This window comes from Pan troglodytes, chromosome 6 (assembly GCF_028858775.2).
Source record: "Pan troglodytes isolate AG18354 chromosome 6, NHGRI_mPanTro3-v2.0_pri, whole genome shotgun sequence".
Taxonomy (NCBI): Eukaryota; Metazoa; Chordata; class Mammalia; order Primates; family Hominidae; genus Pan; species Pan troglodytes.
In genome coordinates, this window is record NC_072404.2 from 108,657,000 (window position 1) to 108,674,993 (window position 17,994).

The 17,994-nt window shown below is 49.5% G+C and overlaps 1 protein-coding gene across 1 annotated transcript in view; it reads left to right on the forward strand.

The window, feature by feature from the left end:
* MYH16 (myosin heavy chain 16) overlaps positions 1–17,994 on the forward strand; it is a 70,958-nt gene that overhangs the window by 16,464 nt on the left and 36,500 nt on the right. The window contains exons 9-19 of the mRNA XM_016957798.3: positions 304–407; positions 2,026–2,164; positions 2,849–3,117; positions 4,905–5,075; positions 6,196–6,375; positions 8,076–8,202; positions 8,992–9,050; positions 9,846–9,933; positions 10,314–10,431; positions 11,585–11,705; positions 15,704–15,840. Coding sequence (XP_016813287.2) covers positions 304–407; positions 2,026–2,164; positions 2,849–3,117; positions 4,905–5,075; positions 6,196–6,375; positions 8,076–8,202; positions 8,992–9,050; positions 9,846–9,933; positions 10,314–10,431; positions 11,585–11,705; positions 15,704–15,840 — 1,513 coding nt within the window. The remainder of the gene's footprint in view (positions 1–303; positions 408–2,025; positions 2,165–2,848; positions 3,118–4,904; positions 5,076–6,195; positions 6,376–8,075; positions 8,203–8,991; positions 9,051–9,845; positions 9,934–10,313; positions 10,432–11,584; positions 11,706–15,703; positions 15,841–17,994) is intronic.

Sequence of the window (17,994 nt, forward strand, 5' to 3'; positions counted from 1 at the left end):
TCAAAAAATTTTTTTAAAATAAATAAGTAACAAAAATTAGCCAGGTGTGGTGGTGCCTGTGGTCTCAGCTACTCAGGAGGCTGAGGCAGGCAGATCACTTAAGCCCAGGAGTTCAAGGCTGCAGTGAGCTATGATTGTGCCACCGTACTCCAGCCTGGGTGACAGAGCCAGACCCTGTTGAAAGAAAGAGAGAGAGAGAAAGAGGAAGGAAGGAAAGAAGGAAGGGAGGGAGGAGAGGTTAGAGATGGCAGAGAAGAAAACCACATGTCACCAAGGGTTAACCTGCTTTGCTATTCTTGGCAGAGAGTTTGCTGCTGGTCCCCAACCCTAAGGAATACCACTGGGTGAGCCAAGGCGTCACCACTGTGGACAACATGGATGACAAGGAGGAGCTGCAGATCACAGATGTGAGTGGGCGGGCAGAGCTGGCACAGGACGGGAAGAAGCCTTGGGACTCTGCATGCACGGCCACTAGAACTGGGGTGGCAGTGGGGACAGGAGCCCACTTAGAGCTGCCAGACAGCTGCCCAGATCTTCCCTGGAGATTTCTGGGGTTGCGATCAGCATTTTATTCCAAGCCCATTTTAGCAAGCCAAGTTTCTCTTTGCAGAGTCGAACTAGAATTCCATGGGGACTTCAGGGGCCATCAACCCCATGCAACTTTTCCTCCTCCCCAGCCCAGCTAGAAGTGACTCTGTCATTCTCCCAGTCCCCAACACACTCTCTGGCTCCTCTTATGACACTAAGCACTCACAACTTCTGTTAGGATTATTTGTGTACTAGGTTCTCTCTCCTCTTGGACAACAGAATCGATTCCTGATTTATCTTTGCCTTCCCCTCACCTAGTACCTGGCATGAAGCCTTAACAATAATAATAGTGCCAGGCACAGTAGCTTACACCTGTAATCCCAGTGCTTTGGAAGGCTGAGGCAGGAGAATTGCTTGAGTCCAGGAGTTTGAGACCAGCCTAGGCAACATACTAAGATCCCGTCTCTGCAAAAAAAAAAAAAAAAAAAAAATTTAAATTTAAAAATTAGCTGGGTGTGATGGCACGCACCTGTTATGATAACCAGCTACTCAGAAGGCTAAAGTGGGAGGATCACTTGAGCCCAGGAGTTCTAGGCTACAATCAGCCATGATCATGCCACCGCACTCTAGCCTGGGCAACAAAGTAAGACCCTATCTCAAAAAATAAAATAAAATAACTGGCCAGGCATGGTAGCCCACAGCTGTAATCCCAGCACTTTGGGAGGCCAAGGCAGGGGGATCACTTGAGGTCAGGAGTTCAAGACCAGCCTGACCAACATGGTGAAACCCCGTCTGTACTAAAAATACAAAAAATTAGCCAGGCATGGTGATGCATGCCTGTAATCTCAGCTACTTGGGAGGCTGAGGAAGGAGAATCACTTGAACCCAAGAGGTGGAGGTTGCAGTGAGCGGAGATTGTGCCACTGCATTCCAGCCTGGGCGACAGAGGGAGGACTCCATCTATAAATAAATTAATTAATTAAACAAAATTAGCCAGGTGTGGTGGCACGCACCTGTTATCCCAGGTACTTGGGAGGCTAAAGTTGGAGGATCACTTGAGCCCAGGAGTTCTAGATTGCAGTGAGCCATGAGCGTGCCACTGCACTCTATCCTGGGCAAAAAAGTAAGACCCCATCTCAAAAAATAATAAAATAACAATACTAATACCTCCCTTTCTTGAGCACTTACTATGTGCCAAGCACTGGACTAAACATTGTCACATCATTCTGATTTATCCTTATCATCATCATTTTGCAGATGACGAAACAGAAGCCAGAGAGGTTACTGTAAATAAATGAAATGACTATATTGCAGAACATCTGATCTGGGCCCCTTGGAGGAAAACAGAACTCTCCCTGTTCAGGGGGTGTCCAACTCCAGCGTCCATGCCCTGCCGCAGTGGCCCTTCGGCATGGCCCCAGTGTGGCAGTCCCATGGCCTCCACTATGTGGAATGAGAGGCCAGGAGTCACATGACTTTGTCTCTGTTGCTTTGCAGGAAGCCTTTGACGTACTGGGCTTCAGCGCCGAGGAGAAGATGGCCGTGTATAAGCTGACGGGAGGTATCATGCACTTTGGGAACATGAAGTTCAAGCAGAAGCCCAGAGACGAGCAAGCTGAAGTGGACACCACTGAGGGTGGGTGCTGGGGCTTGGGCTGCTCGGGGACAAGGTGGCCAGTGCAGGGAGTTCCCTGCTTTCCAGGGCTTTGTGACCATTTCAGGGACATGCCAGGTCTATGTGGCTGCAAACCATGCATGTTCAGACACTGATATTTTCAGAAAGGCACAATTGAGTCAAGACATGATTTTGGTTTTTTGTTGTCGTTGTTGTTTTCATTTGTATTTATTTTTTGAGACAGGGTCTTGGTTTGTTGCCTAGGTGGGAGCACAGTGGTGCAGTCACGCAATCATGGCTCACTGCAGCCTCAACCTTGTAGGCTCAAATGATCCTCCTGCCTCAAACCTTCTCAGTAGCTGGGACTACAGTGCACGCCACCACGCCTGGCTAATTTTTTAATTTTTTGTAGAAACGGGGTCTTGCTATGTTGCCCAGGCTGGTCTCAAACTCCTGGCCTCAAGTGATCCTCCCACCTTAACCTCCCAAAGTGCTGGAATCGCAGGCATGAGCCACTGTGCCCAGCTGCCACCTGACCTTGAACAAGTGTAGAAACTACCACATCTTTGTTTTCTCATTGGCAAAATGGGATCTCCTCCACCCTCCCTTTCACCCCCTCCGTGAACCACAATAGATGTTGCCAGGTTTCTCCCAGGCATGGCAACATCTTCCTTGCACTCACCTGCCTTTTCTGTCTCTACTCAGTGGCTGACAAAGTCGCCCATCTCATGGGTCTCAACTCTGGTGAACTGCAGAAGGGCATTACCAGGCCCCGGGTCAAAGTCGGCAATGAGTTTGTGCAAAAAGGCCAGAACATGGAACAGTGCCAAAACTCCATTGGGGCTCTGGGCAAGGCTGTCTATGACAAGATGTTCAAGTGGTTGGTGGCCAGGATTAACAAGACCTTGGACACCAAGATGCAGAGGCAGTTCTTCATTGGAGTGCTGGACATCGCTGGCTTTGAGATCTTTGAGGTGTGCCTGGCCTTGCATTTGGTTTTTGCTTTGGGGTGGCTGTCCTCCTTATATAAGCTACTTTTTTGCTTATATAAGTTATAAAGTTCTCTTGTTTCTCACCTTGGACCTGGGGCAGACCAATCTCGGTTTGCCACTGGATCTCTGACTTTTGGACTCCAGAAATTTCCAGCTTCATTTGTATGGTGCCAAGTCATAAAGAATGGTGTGAACTTTAAGGATGGGATGAGTGGTGTGCTGAAGCCAGCCTGTACTGGCTAACAAGAGCTGATTGTGAAATTTTCAGGAATTTTGTGAGCCAGTTGACATCATGTTGATAGCTTGAAATTAGCCATGGCTTGAATATTTACACCATGGACACTGGCAAACACTATAAATCGGGTTTGGTTTTAAGAAGAGCTGATCAATCAGCTCACCACTAAAAAAAAAAAAAAGCTTGTAAACCCCTTGTATTAGTCCATTTTCAAACTGCTATAAAAAAACTACCTGAGACTGGGTAATTTATAAAGAAAAGAGGCTTAATTGACTGACAATTCTGCATGGCTGGGGAGGCCTCAGGAAACTTACGATCATGGCGAAAGGCAAAGGGGAAGCGGGCACATCTTACATGGTGGCAGGAGAAAGAGAGCAAGGGGGGAGGTGCCAAATACTTTTAAACCATCAGATCTCCTGTGAACTCCCTTGCTATCATGAGAACAGCATGAAGGAAATCTGACCCTATGATCCAATGTGGGGATTACAATTGGAGATGAGATTTGGGTGGGGACATACAGCCAAACCATATCACCCCTTAAACTCCTTCATCTTACAGATGAGGAGGAGAAAAATTACAGAGAAAGAGACAAACTGCCCTCAGGCATACGGGGGTCAGATCCATAGAGCATTTCGAGTGATTTCCATCCCTGGAAAGAAAATGGTTATTTCTTCAATGATTTCTGTTCAGGCTGGGGCCACATGCAGTGGCTTATGCCTGTAATCCCAGCACTTTGGGAGGCAAAGGTGGGGGGATCACTTGAGCCCAGGAGTTTGAGACTAGCCTGGGCAACAAGGTGAGACCTCATCTTTTTTTATTTTTGTTTATTTATTTTTTTTGAGACAGAGTTTCACACTTTTTCCCCAGGCTGGAGTACAATGGTGCCATCTCAGCCCACTGCAACCTCCGCCTCCAGGGTTCAAGTGATTCTCCTGCCTCAGCCTCCCAAGTAGCTGGGATTACAGGCGTGCGCCACCACGCTTGGCTAATTTTGTATTTTTAGTAGAGATGGGGTTTTACCATGATGACCAGGCTGGAGACCTCATCTCTTTAATATATATGTGTGTGTGTATATATATATATATATATGTGTGTGTATATATTATACATATATACATATATATTATATATACATATATACACATATATTGTATGTATATATTATATATAATATATATGTATGTGTATATATCATATATATTATATATATATGTATGTATGTGTATATATATATGTATATTCCTGTTTACCATACAGGGCTGAAGTCTGGTTGCCTGGACTTTGGGTCTGACATCATACTGTGTGGCCCGAGGCATGTGTTAAACCACTTTGTGCCTCTGCCTCTGTAGGGGAGGGAACAGAGAGCTACTTCTCATAGGGTGCTGAATGGCCAGTGTTAGGCACTTAAGGCAGTGCCTGACACTAGTGGGCCCTCTGCAAAGTTTTGCTTTGCTTGTGGTCGCTTCATTCAATCCTGGGAGAGGCTCTCTGTGCCTGTGCTGACGCCCCTCTTTCTGCCCTCCTGCCGCCACAGTTCAACAGCTTTGAGCAGCTATGCATCAACTTCACCAACGAGAAGCTGCAGCAGTTCTTCAACCACCACATGTTCGTGCTGGAGCAGGAGGAGTACAAGAGGGAAGGCATCGAGTGGGTCTTCATCGACTTTGGCCTCGACCTTCAGGCCTGCATCGACCTGCTGGAAAAGGTGACTTGCTTCTCAAAGGAGGAATTGGAGAGAGGCCAGGGCCAAGGGATGTCACTGGCGCATGCAGGGAGGTGGCACTTGGCTTCAGGGGAGTCAGTGACACCACCAATGACCTTCCTTGGTATGACCTCTAGCTCCCTATCTGCAAAATGGGTACTGAAGTGACTGCAATGACTACTGTTTGTTGGGCTATTGCATGCCACCATTCATTGGATCATCACAACCTACTGCATGTGGGGGAGGGGATACTTTTATTACACCCATTTCACAGATGGGAACATTGAGGCACAGAGATGGGAACATTGAGGCACAGAGAAGGGAACTTCCTTGTCCAAGGTCCCACAACCTGTGAGTGGCAGAGTCAGGCTCTGACCCAGGCAATATAATAGTTTTACCTATAACCACATCCACATGGAAGGTTTTAGCAAATGGTCCCCTTCAAGAATGTGTGTTGTGGCCAGGCATGGTGGTTCACACCTGTAATCCCAGCAATTTGGGAGGCTGAGGTGGGTGGATCACCTGAGGTCAGGAGTTTTGAGACCAGCCTGGCCAACATGGTGAAACCTCATCTCTAATACAAAAATTAGCCAGGTGTGGTGGCGGGCACCTGTAATCCCAGCTACTCAGGAGGCTGAGGGAGGAGAATCACTTGAACATGGAAGGCGGAGGTTGCAGTGAGCCAAGATTGTGCCACTGCACTCCAGTCTGGGCGACAGAGCGAGACTCTGTCTCAAAATAAATAAATTAAATTAAAAAAAAAAAAGCAGAGAGCACAGGTGGCATTGACTTCCCCATTTTTCAGAAGGCCAAGCTTGCCAGGGGCCACTGTTTAGGTGGGATTAGCATTTGGGGAGCTATCTGGCCCCTTCAGATCTCAGTCTTCCCTTCTGTTGGACTCGATGATTTCAGCCTCTTTCAAGTCTTAATGGCCGTGGTGTTTGATGACAAGGTCATGGAGCACCAGGCACTGTTCCCAGATGTCACTGCACAGAGTCCTGCTTCCTGGATGCCCACGTGGGTGTCTGGTGCATCTCTACACTGGCCCTGGGCTCAGTACCAGTTTGTCCTCTTTTGGGTCCTGCCACCTCCTCTAACATCACCCTGTTCTCTTCCTTCCCAGCCCATGGGCATCTTCTCCATCTTGGAGGAACAGTGTGTCTTCCCCAAAGCCACCGATGCCACGTTCAAGGCAGCCCTGTACGACAACCACCTGGGCAAGTCCAGCAACTTCCTGAAGCCCAGGGGGGGCAAGAGCAAGGGGCCCGAGGTCCACTTCGAGCTCGTTCACTACGCAGGCACCGTGAGTACTGGCCTCAGGGTCCCTCTGTGTTTCAGGTCCCAGCTGGCTGCCATCACTGCCGCTGTTGTAGGTACATGCTGACACACCCCTCCAGAGACGTCCCGCTTCCACTAGTGCACAACCATGGTATAACAGGGTAATCAGCCAATTGAAGTGAGCTCCGTTCACACTTCGTCATCACTTCTCCAAGGGAGATATCCATTAGGGAACAGCCATCAGACCTGTCCAGGCCACACCCTGCCCAGGCCCATCAGACCTGTCTGGGCCCTTGGTTTGACAGCTGAACTTCAGTCTTGGCCAGAAATGACAACATTTGCAAAAAGAACAAAAAAGAACAAACAACAAAAATTCCACGAGCCCATTAATTACTCCCAACTGATAACCTGGCTCTCTGACAGCTCATAGCCACCAAACCAACAAGGTGACATATATAAAGTGGCTTTTTCACTCATGACAAACTTAGTCCTTGGGAAGTGGGGAAATTAAGTGCAGCCAGGACTCAGGTTGCATTTGCATAATTAATAGGGGAGGTGACGTTCATCCTGCCAGCTTATAAGAATGCATTTTGTTTCCTTGGGATTTTATTATCGCTGTAAGTGCCAATGCTCCTGTTACCAATGGAGGTTGCTGAGCCTCTGTGGGTTTGACTGCCATGAAACAGCAGCCTTAAGACAGAGCTGTCAGGAAAGTCATGATGGCATTGGGCATCAGGGCCAAGGCTTTATGATACCATCAACCATAACCATAATGCCAATTGCTTGTAAAATGGATGTGGCCGATACTTGGAGCAAACAGCAGGCTTGGGACCAAATTGCAGCTCTCCATCCCCTCTTCCCACACTGAACTGAGAAGAGTTCCTTATTTATAGCAATGGAATATTCAAAGTCAAGTGGCACCTGTGCATTTCCAAGAAGGCCCTAAAATAAGGCAGAGATGACAAATGTCTTTGTGCTGCACAGGAGATGGCAAACCCAGAAGTTCTGGCATCTCCTCTACTTACCTCACTTCTCTGTGCTCAGTGGAGGGACCTGAAAGACTCCTTCCTCCTTACCCTTGCCATGGGGACCATGTGGCAAGATGGGAAGCAGAAATTAGTGGATGTCCAAATACCTGGATATATGGAGCCCCCAGTGCTGGATGGATGGAGCCCCCTTTCCATCAGCCAATGACCCTACAGTGATGTAAGACAGTGTGCATGCTCCCCTAGCAAGGAGAGACCCTACAGTGTTTCAAGAGGGGCTGCATGCTTCCCAGCAAAGAGATTTCTTCACGTAGCTCGGGATTCTACAGCCACGGTCAGTCACAGACAGCAAACCACTGGGCAGAAGAAGACCCAAGGGTCAGGGAGGGTCAGTGTGGCCAGCAGAGTAAGCTGTGCAAGAGAAGGTCACACAGCCCAGGAGAGAGTAGCAGGGGAGTCTGGGTTTATGTGCAAAGCTCAGAGTTGGCGTATCCTAGATGGGCAAACTGCAAATGCCCAAGAAGGCAGATGATGGAGCCTCCAACTCAGATGGGGCTTCAGGGGCATCCCAGGACACCAGGAGAGTCATGAGGACAAGAACTGGAGCCCCAGGATGTGGGGGTGAAAGTTGGTCCTGGGGGCTGAGAACAGGAGAGAGCTGTAGGAGGGGCTCTAGCTGTGGCACCTGAAAGGGAGAGGCTGAACCTCAAAGTTACCCACTGGTGTTTGCCCTCTCCAGGTGGGATATAACATCACAGGCTGGCTGGAGAAGAACAAAGACCCCCTGAATGAAACAGTGGTGGGCTTGTTCCAGAAATCGAGTGTGGCAATCCTGGCCCTTCTCTTCAAAGAAGAGGAGGCTCCAGGTAGGGCTGACCCCTTGTTGTGTCCAGTATCCCTGTGCTGATGCCCTTTAGTGGCCAAAATGGAAAGAAGAAACCAAAACTCTTTGATTCAACTCTTGTGGAATAAGTGAGTGAGTAAGTGAGTGAACCGATGGATGAATGAATGAATGAAAAGTGGCTTGAGATAGGCCATGGATGATACTGCAAAAGAGGCAAGCAGAGGCAACATGGGAGCTTCCAATGACTGAACTGATTGCTGGGCACATCTTGCCTCTAGGCGGATGGATACTGCTTTGGAAAAGTTGACACCCAGATGTTCTGTGTTTCTTTTCTGTTTCCCTCTCTCTTGTCAGAAGCAAATGCCAAGCTCAGTCCTGCCTCTCTTCCAATAGAGGTCATGTGGCTCATAGAGGAATGCTCTGGTGGATGCTGCCCCATAGGGTTGCCAATTAGTGGGGCCAGAAACACCAGTCTCCCTGGTCTCACCACCAAAGTGCACCTTCTCCCATGGTCTATGGGTGCTTCTTCCTCCCCAGAAAATGGGAGCAGTTTGTCACCTTGCATCAGAAATCACAAAAGACTGCACCCTCCCAAGGAGCACAGCAACTCTTTTGACAATTACGCTGTAGCCAGCCCGTTTGATCACTCCCCGGTAGATCTCATTTTCCTCACGTGAGGGTCCCCGTTATCCAGCCCTAAGATAAGCCTTTTTAAATCCAAAGAATGTGTGTGCTTTGCTGCAGAGTGCTTAATGGGGCTGCCTTTCTCCATACTGGGTACTGATGTGAAACGTGCTTGTCCCTTCCTCAGCCGGAAGCAAGAAGCAGAAGAGAGGCTCCTCCTTCATGACAGTCTCCAATTTCTACAGGGTGAGCAGGGGTGCCCCCAACCCTCCCTTTCAATGTTGGGTAGTCTGGCTGCTGCTTCATGGCCAGGGGCAGGACGATTTCATTTTTCTGTCTATGATCGCCTCTTTACCTGGAGGGGTCTGTTTCCTTCTGAAGAGGCCACAGAATCACAGGATCATTGGGCAGAAGAGACCCATTTTTGGATTTAAACCTGGAGAGTAAAGGGATTTGTGCAGCGTGATCACGCGAGATAGCAATGCCCAAGAGCTTGTGTCCTAGAGTTGGCTGGCAGGTCTTGGGCTGGCCACAACTTCCATGAAGTTTGGGCATTACCTTCCAAAGTGCAGTCTACAAGGAGATGTTGCACAAAGGAAGATGTCAACACTTTTCAAGAATCAGGCTGTCCCAAGGCAGAGTGGGTCACCTCATTGGAGATATCCAAGCAGAGGAGGAGGGAGCATCCATTAGGGAAGTTAACAGTGGACAGGGCTTTGCCCACACAGACCCTATGGTTCCTCCTAGTACTGAGATTCTACAACGAACCAGCTCTGAATCTGGAGGGGCCCCACTTCTTGCAAACCACAGCCCCTTGAGCAAGTCATTGGACCTTGAGAGCAGTGCTGCCCAATGGCACTTTCTGCAATGATGAAACGTTCTCTTCTGCACTGCCCAATACGGTAGCCGCTAACCACATGTGGCTGAGTTTTAATTCAGTTTTAAGTGAATAAACCTTAAACAAATACCTCTCCTGCATGCGGGTGTCCTGCAACATCAATGCAAAGTTTCACTCACTTGTTCTTTGTCCTCCAACCCCAGGAGCAGCTGAACAAGCTGATGACCACCCTCCATAGCACCGCACCCCATTTTGTCCGCTGTATTATCCCCAATGAGTTTAAGCAATCGGGTATGTTGTGGGGTCACAGCTCCCTGCTGGAAGTCCTGAGGTTCTGTGAAGTTAGTGTTCATTCCAAATTAAGTCCACCTTTCATCACCAAGGCTGATGGGGGCAAAACAAGGCTCTGAGAGAAACCTCAACAATGGGTCACCCAAGAATCATATTCTAGCTGCTTTATAAAGCAGAATGGTGCCCAGCCAGGCAGAAATCAAACTTGGGAGCTTTTGGGCATTGGCCAAATGGTGGGGGACCTGGGGCCTCTGGGACAGTGACAGGAGAAGACTGGGGATGATGGCACAGATGCTCAGTTCAGCCTCCTTGAGTGGCCAGGACTGGCCTGTCCCACCCCAGAGGAGGGACTCTCCATCTTGCACCCTCCCCCTTGGCAGGTGTGATAGACGCCCACCTGATCATGCACCAGCTAGCTTGCAATGGTGTCCTGGAAGGCATCCGTATCTGCAGGAAGGGCTTCCCAAACAGGCTGCAGTACCCGGAGTTCAAACAGAGGTGAGTGATGTCTCCCTGGGTGCAAGGCTCAGATGCCCAGGAGTTGACCAGCTGATAAGTCACATCCCACTGCAGCAGATATTATGGTGCTCTGCCAATACAACCTCACCATCAGTCACTACCTTAGTACACACTGGCCCAAATTTCAGAAGAGATTGGGCATGTTCAGGGTGGTATGGCCATAGACGCTTGCCCAAATTTCAACTGCCAGCCCCTGCATTTCTCAGCTGCTGGATGCTGCTTTGCCCTTCCTTGGCAAGCTGAAAGTCCTGGGAATTAATGCCTCCCTGGAAGGAGCCCTCAATCTGACTGAGGAGAGCTGGTGTATAAATACCTCAGCTCCCTCACCCTTCTGGTGGCTAAATCTGAGACATTTTCCAGACATGCGCTCAGACAGCAGTGTGTTGGTAAATGTTAAATAAGAGCTCTTCTGGTCCAAAAAAAACACCCTGATTGCTAGTGTCTGCCCATTTCCATGATGTAAATACTCCCACTGTGGCCCCCAGTGATCCTAGCAGCATTAAGCTCCGGTTGCCTGTTGCACTAACTGCCTCCATAACGTGCCTTTTATTGGCTTTCTTCCCATTCCCCACTCTGCCACCTCCCAGATAAACTACTTGCACTTGAATTCTTATCTCAGGGTCTGCTTCTGGACAAACACTGGGGTAACTAATACCCCCACCTTAGAGATGATCTTCTACCTCCTCCAACTTCCTAGAACATAGGGCCACAGATTGATGGATCAGGAAAGGTCACTAGAGGTCACCTTATCCAAGCCCCTCTGAAGTCCCCAGTTGGGGACTTGTGTGTCCAAGATCACAAAGGGGGCTGCTCCCAGGTCATGATAAAAAACCTGTTTGCTGATGTCTGGGTCAGTGCCCTTTTCTCAACTCCAAGGGATTTTGGTGTCTTCATTTCTAGAAACAGCTCCTCCCTGTACCCCCAACCCACACCAATGTCCACTCCCAAGCTGTAGCCCTTATTCCAAAGCCTCCTATTGATCTCATCTCTCTGCCTCCCAGGGGCATCTGTCAAACAAGTCTAATCTCTGTCCAAAGTCCATCTCAAAGACCAGCGGATAACCGCATGAACATGTTTTATGTGCTGTCAGCTTGGGCACAGTGATGACTGTCAATCATCTCTCTCCTGCCAGGTACCAAGTGCTGAACCCCAATGTGATTCCCCAGGGGTTCGTGGACAACAAAAAGGCCTCAGAGCTGCTGCTTGCAGCCATTGACCTAGATGTGAATGAATACAAAATTGGACACACCAAGGTAGGGTCTGGTGGGCGGTCTCCCCCTACACACCCCCTCAGCCTTTTTCCAAGAAGGTGGGCTTTGGGGTGTGGATTCCACCTGACCACTGACCAATGGCCTACTTCGGGCAAGTCTGCCAGCTGCTGAGAGCCTCAGTTTCCTGAAAAATCAGGATTGGTCATGCCAGTCTCATAGAATTTGGGGAGATTAGAGGCAACATGCATAGAACTCAGCTCAGCTCAGAGGGGAACTCAATCAATGGTAGAATATTTCTTAGAACCTTACGTTTTGTTTTGTTTTGTTTGAGACAGGGTCTTCCTGGAGTGCAGTGGTGCAATCACAGCTCACTACAACCTGGAACTCCCAGGCTCAAGTGATCCTCCTGCCTCAGCCTCCCAAGTAGCTGGGACTTAAGGCATACACCATCACACCCAGCTAATTTTTAAAATTATTTGTAGAGATGGGGTCTCACTCTGTTGCCCAGGCTAGTCTCAAACTCCTGGGCTCAAGCAATCCACCTGCCTCGGCCTCCCAAAGTGCTGGGATTACGGGCATAAGCCACCACACCTGGCCTGAGCCCTGAGTGTCCAAGAATAAAAAGGGCCAATGAGAATCAAGGTCATGGATCTGGCCCGTGGGGAAGTTTGCTTGGGCAGAGCCTGGACAATGAAGCACTGTAAGCCCAGCTCTGAGCCAGCGGCTGAGATGGGACTGACTCAGACAGAGCAACCTCCTGCTCCTGACTCATGGGGCCTGAGTTGCCCTGGGTCTATCCCATTTCCTGGCCCTGCAGCATCCTGGTGCGGTTGTAAAGGCTAGCCAGGCCAGTGGTGCCAGGTGTCCTTCTATAGCCGCCCTGCCCCCCACAACAAACTGCACCCCAACATGATCGCCCCGTGACACAGGAGGTTCACAGGCTTTGCAGTCAGGAGAGTCAGCTCAAAGCCTGCCTCTGTGCCGCCTGGAGCAGATCATTTCTCTCTCCAAGTTCTCACGCATGACGCAGGCTTGGCATGGAAGCTTCCAGCATGCCTGTGCCTCTAATGCATCTGGTCACTCAGCAAACACTTATGGTGCGCCTACTGTGTGCCAGGCATGGTTCCAGGCTCTAGGGACACACAGTGAAGAGAACAGAATGAGTCCCTCACTCCCTGGAGCTTGCTTTATAATACTCTGTGTGTGTGGAATTGTAACACTGCCCTAGAACCTGCCGGAACTGTTTGTTTTGGCATCCTTCACAATTAAGATGTGCTGTAAATAGCTAGATTGACTTGCGGGGGACACTTGAGGTTTGGAGACAGGATCATTGAATACTTGAGCTGGAAAGAATCTTAGAAACCAACAGGCCCCTCCTTTCCCTACCCACCCTTGACAGATGGGAAACTTAAGAAAGCCTGGAGAGGGGGTGGAGGTGGCATGCCCAACTTCACAGAACGAAGCGGGACAGAGCTAGTCGGCATAAGGCCCACCAGTGGCGGTCGTGTGGCCGGGAAAGCCGGAGCTGGTATCTCAGAATCTGGCACAGCTCAGAATCTTGTCCGTTTACCACCTGGCCAAACAGACTGCATCTTGCTGTTGTACAAGGGTTGCATTAGGCACGTCAGTTCCAGGGGAAGGCCCAGGGCTGCTGGGGACAGTTTTGCTCCCTGAGGACTAGGCAGACTGGCAGCAGGAGGAGAACAAAGAACAGGATGGTTCTGACTGCAAATGGTGTTCCTATGTTTGGAGTTGGCTCAGGTGGGCCCCACCCCCAGCCACATGCTTGTTTCAAAGACCAAACCTCAACGCCAATTAATTTTGAAATATCAGGAAATGTTTTATGACATCAAGCCTGATTTCTCTACCTTGCGATGTCTAGCTCCTCGGGGGGCCTTTTGAGGGGCAGGGAGCATTCTTCCTCATCTTTTGCCCACAGTGGCTCAGTTAGGTGCTGTACTCCCTGGCCCCGTGTGGCATTTTGGGTTCCCGCAGCTCAGAGGTCCCAGGGGCCCTGCAGGCAGCATTCTGTCCGGACAGGAGGGGAAGCCTAGGTCCCCCAAAGGGACAGTGACTTAACCACAGTCAGACACACAGCACATCCAAGGAAGGCTGAGGCCAGAATGCAGGTCTCCTGGCACCTTCTATCCTTCTAAAAGTTTCTATTATGTCCTATTTGAAGCCTGTAAAAAGGTGTTACATTATGAAACATAATAATAAAGCCAGCACCCTGTGAACCCACTGAAAAGCCCAGAATGTCAACCTTTCATGTCTTTCCTCTCCCATCCCCTCCCCACCCCCAGGAGTAACCCTGTCTTGAATTCTGACATGAACCATTCTCTTAACTTTTTTTTTTTTTTCTTAAGAGACATGGTCTTGCTCTGTCGCCCAGGCTGGAGTGCAGTGACACGATCACAGCTCACTGTGGCTTCAAACTGTTGGGCTCAAGCGATTCTCCCACCTCAGCCTCTTGAGTAGCTGGGACTACAGGTGCACACCTCCACACCTGGCTAATTTTTGTATTTTTTATAGAGATGGGGTCTCAATATGTTGCCAAGGCTGTTCTCCAACTCCTGGGCTCAAGTGATCCTCCCACCTCGGCCTCCCAAAGTGTTGGGATTACAGGCATAAGCCACACCACCTGGCTTATTTCCTTACCTTTCAAAAATAGCTTTAGCACATATGCCTGCAGGTCGTGCTTGGTTTTGAGCTTCATGGAAGTATCATACTTGACACACCCTTCCGTGACATTCCTCCATGACGTGCTTTTATCGCTTTGCCATGTTTCTAAGCTTCATCCTCATTGGTACGTGACATTGTCACTGCCACACTGTACTGCAGTGCTGCTGTGAACATCCTTGCTCATGGTCCTGTGCAGGAATTTCTCTAGAACAAAGTTCTCAACCTTGGCTATACATTAGACTCATCTGGGGACACTTTTTTTTTTTTTTTTTTTTTTTTTTTTTTTTTTTTTTGAGACGGGGTCTCACTCTGTTACCCAGGCTGGAGTGCAGTGGCACTGTCTTGGCTCACTGCAACCTCCGCCTCCCGGGTTTAAGCGATTCTCCTGCCTCAGCCTCCCGAGTAACTGGGATTACAGGCACCTGCCAGCATGCCTGGCTAATTTTTTGTATTTTTAATAAAGACGGGGTTTCACCACGTTGGCCAGGCTGGTCTTGAACTCCTGATCTCATGATCTGCCCATCTCAGCCTCCCAAGGCGCTGGGATTACAGATGTGAGCCATCGTGCCTGGCCTGGGGGGATTTTTAAAACATCAACAGGCAGGGCATGGTGGCTCATGCCTATAATTCCTGCATTTTGGGAGGCTGAGATAGGAAGATCACTTGAGTCCAGTAGTTCAAGGCCAGCCTGGGCAACATAACCAGACCTCATCTCAGAAAAAAAAAAAATTTTTTTTTTTTTTGAGACTGTCTTGCTCTGTTGCCCAGGCTGGAGTGCAGTGGCATGATCTCGGCTCACTACAAGCTCCGCCTCCCGGGTTCACGCCATTCTCCTGCCTCAGCCTCCTGAGTAGCTAGGACTACAGGCGCCCGCCACCACGCCCGGCTTTTTGTATTTTTAGTAGATATGAGGTTTCACCATGTTAGCCAGGATGGTCTCGATCTCCTGACCTCATGATCCACCCACCTCGGCCTCCCAAAGTGCTGGGATTACAGGCATGAGCCACTGCGCCCAGCCGAAAAAAATTTTTTTAATTAGCTGGACATGGTGGCACATGCCTGTAATCCCAAGCACTTTGGGAGGCTCAGCCTGGATAACATAGTGAGACCCTATCTCTACAATAATAATAATAAATTTAGCCAGGCATGGTGGCATGTGCCTGTAGTCTCAGCTACTTGGGAGACTGAGATGGGAGGATTGCTTAAGCTCGGGAGATTGAGGCCGCAGTGATCCGTAATTGCGCCACTGCACTCCAGCAAAACAAACAAACAAAAACCCTTCTTTGATTTAAAACTCCCCCAAGTGGCTGCCATCGGTGACAGCCGGGCTTTTTCAAAGGCGTGCGGTCTTTCCCCAGGTGTTCTTCCGTGCGGGCATCCTGGCCAGGCTTGAGGACATGAGGGACGAGCGTCTGGCCAAGATCATGACGATGCTGCAGTGTCGGCTTCGGGGCTTCCTCATGAGGGTGGAGTTCAAGAAGATGCTGGAACGAAGGTAGCACTCACAAACACCGACAGGAAGGCCCAGAGGAGCCACACGCACTCAGGGCCAGCTCCACTGGCCACGCTACATGGTGGGCCAGGGGTGGATGCCAATGTCTTGCTGGCAGAAAGAACCTTGTGTGGCTGGCCAGGTGCGGTGGCTCATGCCTGTAATCCCAGCACTTTGGGAGGCTGAGGCGGGCGGATTGCCTGAGGTCGGGAGTTCAAGACCAGCCTGGCCAACATGGTGAAACCCCGTCTCTACAAAAAATACAAAAATTAGCTGGGCGTGGTGGTGGGCACCTATAATCCCAGCTACTGGGGAGGTTGAGGCAGGAGAATCGCTTGAATCCGGGAGGCGGAGGTTGCAGTGAGCTGAGATCGTGTCATTGCACTCCAGCCTGGGCGACAGAAGCAAAACTCCGTCTCAAAAAAATAAAAAGAACCCTGTCTCTCAGAGCTGCCGCAACCAAGTTCGCACACTGGGTGGCTTCAAACAACAGGAATTTTTTAAATTTTTTTTACTGATACCTAATAGCTATGCATATTTTAGGTTTTATGTGATAACTTGATACATTCATATAATGAAATCAGGATAACTGGGATATCCATCGCCTTAAATTTTATTTTTGAGTTGGGGGTGGGGTCTTGCTCTGTAGCCCAGGCTGGAGTACAGTGGTGCAATCATAGCTCACTGCAGCCTCAACCTCTTGGGCTTGAGTGATACTCCCACCTCAGCCTCCTGAGTAGCTAGGACTACAGGTGCACTGTACCACACCTGGCTAATTTTTTTTTTTTGGTAGAAACAAGGTCTCCCTATGTTGCCTAGGCTCGTTTCAAACTCCTGGGCTCAAGCAATCCACCTGCCTCAACTTCTCAAAGTGTTAGGATTACAGGCATGAGCCACTGCGCCCAGCCCATCTTCCCTCTTTTTATATGGACACCAGTCATTGAATTAGGGTCCACCTTACTCCAGTATGACCACCTCATCTTAACTAGTTACATTTGCTGAGACCCTATTCCCAAACAAGGTTCCCTTCCTAGGTATTGGGGGTTAGGACTTCAACGTATCCTTTCGGAGGACACAGCTTAACCCCTAACAGGAAACAACTAATATAAACCCTCTCTTTATAGTTTCAAGTCATTTCACAGCCTTCCTCTTACTTGATTCACATAATGATGCTATGAGAGGGGCATGGTAGGGCCAGCACCCCCACTTTACAGATGTGGAAACTGAGGTCTGAGAGGTTAAGGAACTGGGGCAGGTTCATGCAGAGCCAGGATTAGAACTCAGCAATTCTCACTCCACATCCCTGCCCTTGGAACCATGTTTTTCAGCCATCTCCCTAACCTGGTAATTTTTAAAGGGCTGGGTCTGGCCAGGTGTGGTAGCTCATACCTGTAATCCCAGCACTTTGAGAAGCCAAGGTGGGAGATCACTTGAGCTCAGGAGTTTGAGACCAGCCTGGGCAACAGGAGATAGGGAGACCCCATCTCTACAAAAACAAAAACAAAAACAAAAAATTCGCAGGTGGTGGTGCATGCCTGTAGTCCCAGCTACTTTGGAGGCTGAGGCAGGAGGATTGCCTGAGCCAGGGAGTACAAAGTTCCAGTGAGCCATAATTGCACCATTGCACTCTAGCCTGGGCAACAGAGTGAGACCCTGTCTCAAAAAAAAAAAAAAAAAAAAAAGGTAGGTCCATCCCAGATGACCTGTGATTCACTCTATTTCTTTGTGGTCATAGAATTAGTAATGAATTCTGTTCCCATCAGCAGGCCACCTGCAGCCCTGGACTGAAGGCAGGGATACCAGTTAGGGGCTGATGTGAGGGATCTTGGCCTGATTCAGCCCAGGGCCTTGGTGCACAGGAGGTCCTCAATAAATGGCAGTTGAGTGAAGCTGCAGGGAACAAGAAATGGGCGGATTCCAGCAACTTTGCAGATCCATGGGATTTGGAGACTAATGGGTGATTTCTGGTGGAGGAGGGAAAATGCAGGAGTCAATGACTGGTATGTCTCAGCCTTGTGCCATCTGGGAGGGACCTGGTTCCATCAGGTTTCACCTCAGCTCCCTTATCGTGCTGCTAAGCTCTGACCCCAACGTGAGTCTCCCTGCCGCAGACCACATGGGCAATGCTGGGTCTCGAGAAGGCACTTTGGTGTCTGA